The sequence below is a fragment of the Rattus rattus genome, chromosome 1 (assembly GCF_011064425.1).
Source record: "Rattus rattus isolate New Zealand chromosome 1, Rrattus_CSIRO_v1, whole genome shotgun sequence".
NCBI lineage: Eukaryota > Metazoa > Chordata > Mammalia > Rodentia > Muridae > Rattus > Rattus rattus.
The window spans coordinates 158,277,975-158,280,369 of NC_046154.1; the positions used below are offsets into that span (position 1 = coordinate 158,277,975).

A 2,395-nucleotide genomic window follows, 5' to 3' on the forward strand; every position below is an offset into this window, starting at 1 on the left:
AAGAAAAGTATACTAACAAACAAAGGCAAGACACTTCAAAAAAATCACTAATTTTCCATCAGTTTTGTCACAGGATGAAAGATATAAATTGACATTTTTCAGTGGATGACTAGGGTTGATGCTATCTTTCCAGAATTTGTGGAGGACTGTTGCTATAAGATTAAGAACAACCAGATAGTACTGCTTCTGGAGAAAGTACAAATAATTGTCCTGAGAATTATCACTCAAACCGTTTTCTAGTACTGGTGTAGGCTAGGATAGCTATCCTGAGATAAGGACCACACGAATTTATGGCCAATGATGGTTTTGGCTGGCATTGCAGTTATAATGTAGTGTCCACCAGATGTCTGTGCAGCAGTTAGGTAATTAAGAATATTTGATAGTATGAAAGCCACAAGAAGGGCAGTTTTATAGACAGTTGGTTTACTTCTACGCACATCATCTGTACTATAAAACTATAAAACTGAAAATCTGTAGTATCTGAAACTTGAAGAGTACAATGAGCTAAATATAGTACAGAATGAGTCAACTCATGTCATCAGTACCTATAAGGGAACACTATTCAAAAGCTCATGTTCTTGTAACATGATTTGCTATTCCTTTTGATAAATGTGTACACAAAGAAAATGAAATTGATCTACATGTGCAAGACTGAGAGGAGGGAAATTAAACAATTAGTGTTCTTACAGGTTTGTCTTTATGATACTCCTAAAAGGATTTAAGGGTACTGATAGCCATTGATTAGAAGATACTCAAGGAGTAGGTGGTACAAGTGAATACACTTTGACCACATTTGACCAATTTTAGAAAGAAAGGGCTCAACTCTTTTAACATTCTTTATTGACCTATTAGGGTGAAGAGTGAGTAAGCATTTGGACAATATGGAAATTATGAGACATTCTTTTTTCTTATCCAGACCAAACTGAATCTAGATACAATAGAGTTGTGACTCAGGAGAACAAAGGGTGCAAAAGTGGGAAAACACAGAGAAGTGAGGTGATTGATGTTCATCAGCCACCAATTGTGACTATGAAAAAGAGCAATACAGCCTCTTAAGATGGAGGTGAGAGTACAAAAGGCCAGGAAAGTAGACACCATTGTGAGGATGTTTTGAGTGGCTCTAGACTCTGGGGACATTTGGCTGGATCCACGAGTACTACGGATGTGTTGAATCCTCTTCTTGTGTCTGTACAGAATGACAATCTTGGAGACACTTGCCAAGGCAATGAGCACAGAAAAGAAGACTTCAGGGCACACCACCATTGCTGCATAAAGTGAATCAGTGATGTCATCACTCCCTATAAGAATACAGTACCCAAAATCTCGAATTCTTGTCACATTTTTGTTATTCTTTTTGATAAATGCATACAGAAATGAAATGGAATTAATTAACACATTCAAGACCCAGGGGAAGGAAACGCAACAGCCAATGTACTTGGCAGCTTTCACTTTATAGTACTTCCAAAAAGATTTCTTGGGACTGATGGTCAGAGTTTGGAAAACACTCAAAAGGCAGATGGTGCAAATGGACACACCTCGTGCACATCCCTGAAGGTACAATACAAGCTCACATTCTAAAGGATTAAAAAACTCCTTCAATCCCCAAATTGCCATTGTTTGGGGCACACCTATAGAGAGAATTATGATCACATTGGCTGCCATTAGGTTCATCAGAATCAAATCTGTGGGCTTTAATGTGCATTGTCTGTAGTAAAGGGCTAAATAGGAGAAAATAAAGAAAAAATTTCCCAGAATTCCAGTTGTAGTTTGTGATAAGAAAGTAATTTTGATTGCCAGCTTCCAGAAGTCCATTTTGTGAGTCAGAATAGTTTTTTTTTACAGTATAGCCATTTTATTTCTCTGGTCTAATGAATAATGGTAATTGGTTGTAGCCTGTGGTGATTGAGGACGCCTTTAATTCATGGAGTTACTAAAAGGATGAAGAAATAGAGGATCCTTTAAACTCAAGTGTACAAGGCCAGCCTAGACTGAATTACAAACAAAAACAAGAATGACAATAAAAAACCACCATCCCCAAAATTTTGAAAACAGTGATTACTTTGCATGCTTGTTAAATGTAGGATTATTCAATATCTCAGAAAGCTCATATTGATAAAATGAGGTACATCAAGTTTCCTGGAATGTGCAGCACTCAGGATAATGTGATACTGGCCTAGAAGAAGTAAAGAAACATGACAGATAATATAAACAATCATAATTTATATATATATTATATAAAAAGAAATCAACTTCAGTAAAACCAAAAAAAATTAAGTAAAACAGTTCATCTTTTTAAACCAGAAAAATATTTTTGGAAGATTTTTTTAAAATTTACCCTCATACCATTCACTTAAAGCAATACTACATGTATACATCATTGGAAATCAAGAAATTA

At 35.7% G+C, this 2,395-nt stretch overlaps 1 protein-coding gene across 1 annotated transcript; it reads right to left on the reverse strand.

Moving 5' to 3' along the window:
• Positions 1-888: 888 nt before the first annotated feature.
• On the reverse strand, positions 889-1,821 carry LOC116889886 (vomeronasal type-1 receptor 4-like). Its single transcript, XM_032890708.1, has one exon. The coding sequence runs from the start codon at positions 1,810-1,812 to the stop codon at positions 889-891; it is 924 nt and encodes a 307-aa protein (XP_032746599.1). The 5' UTR covers positions 1,813-1,821.
• Between the last annotated feature and the right edge of the window lie 574 nt (positions 1,822-2,395).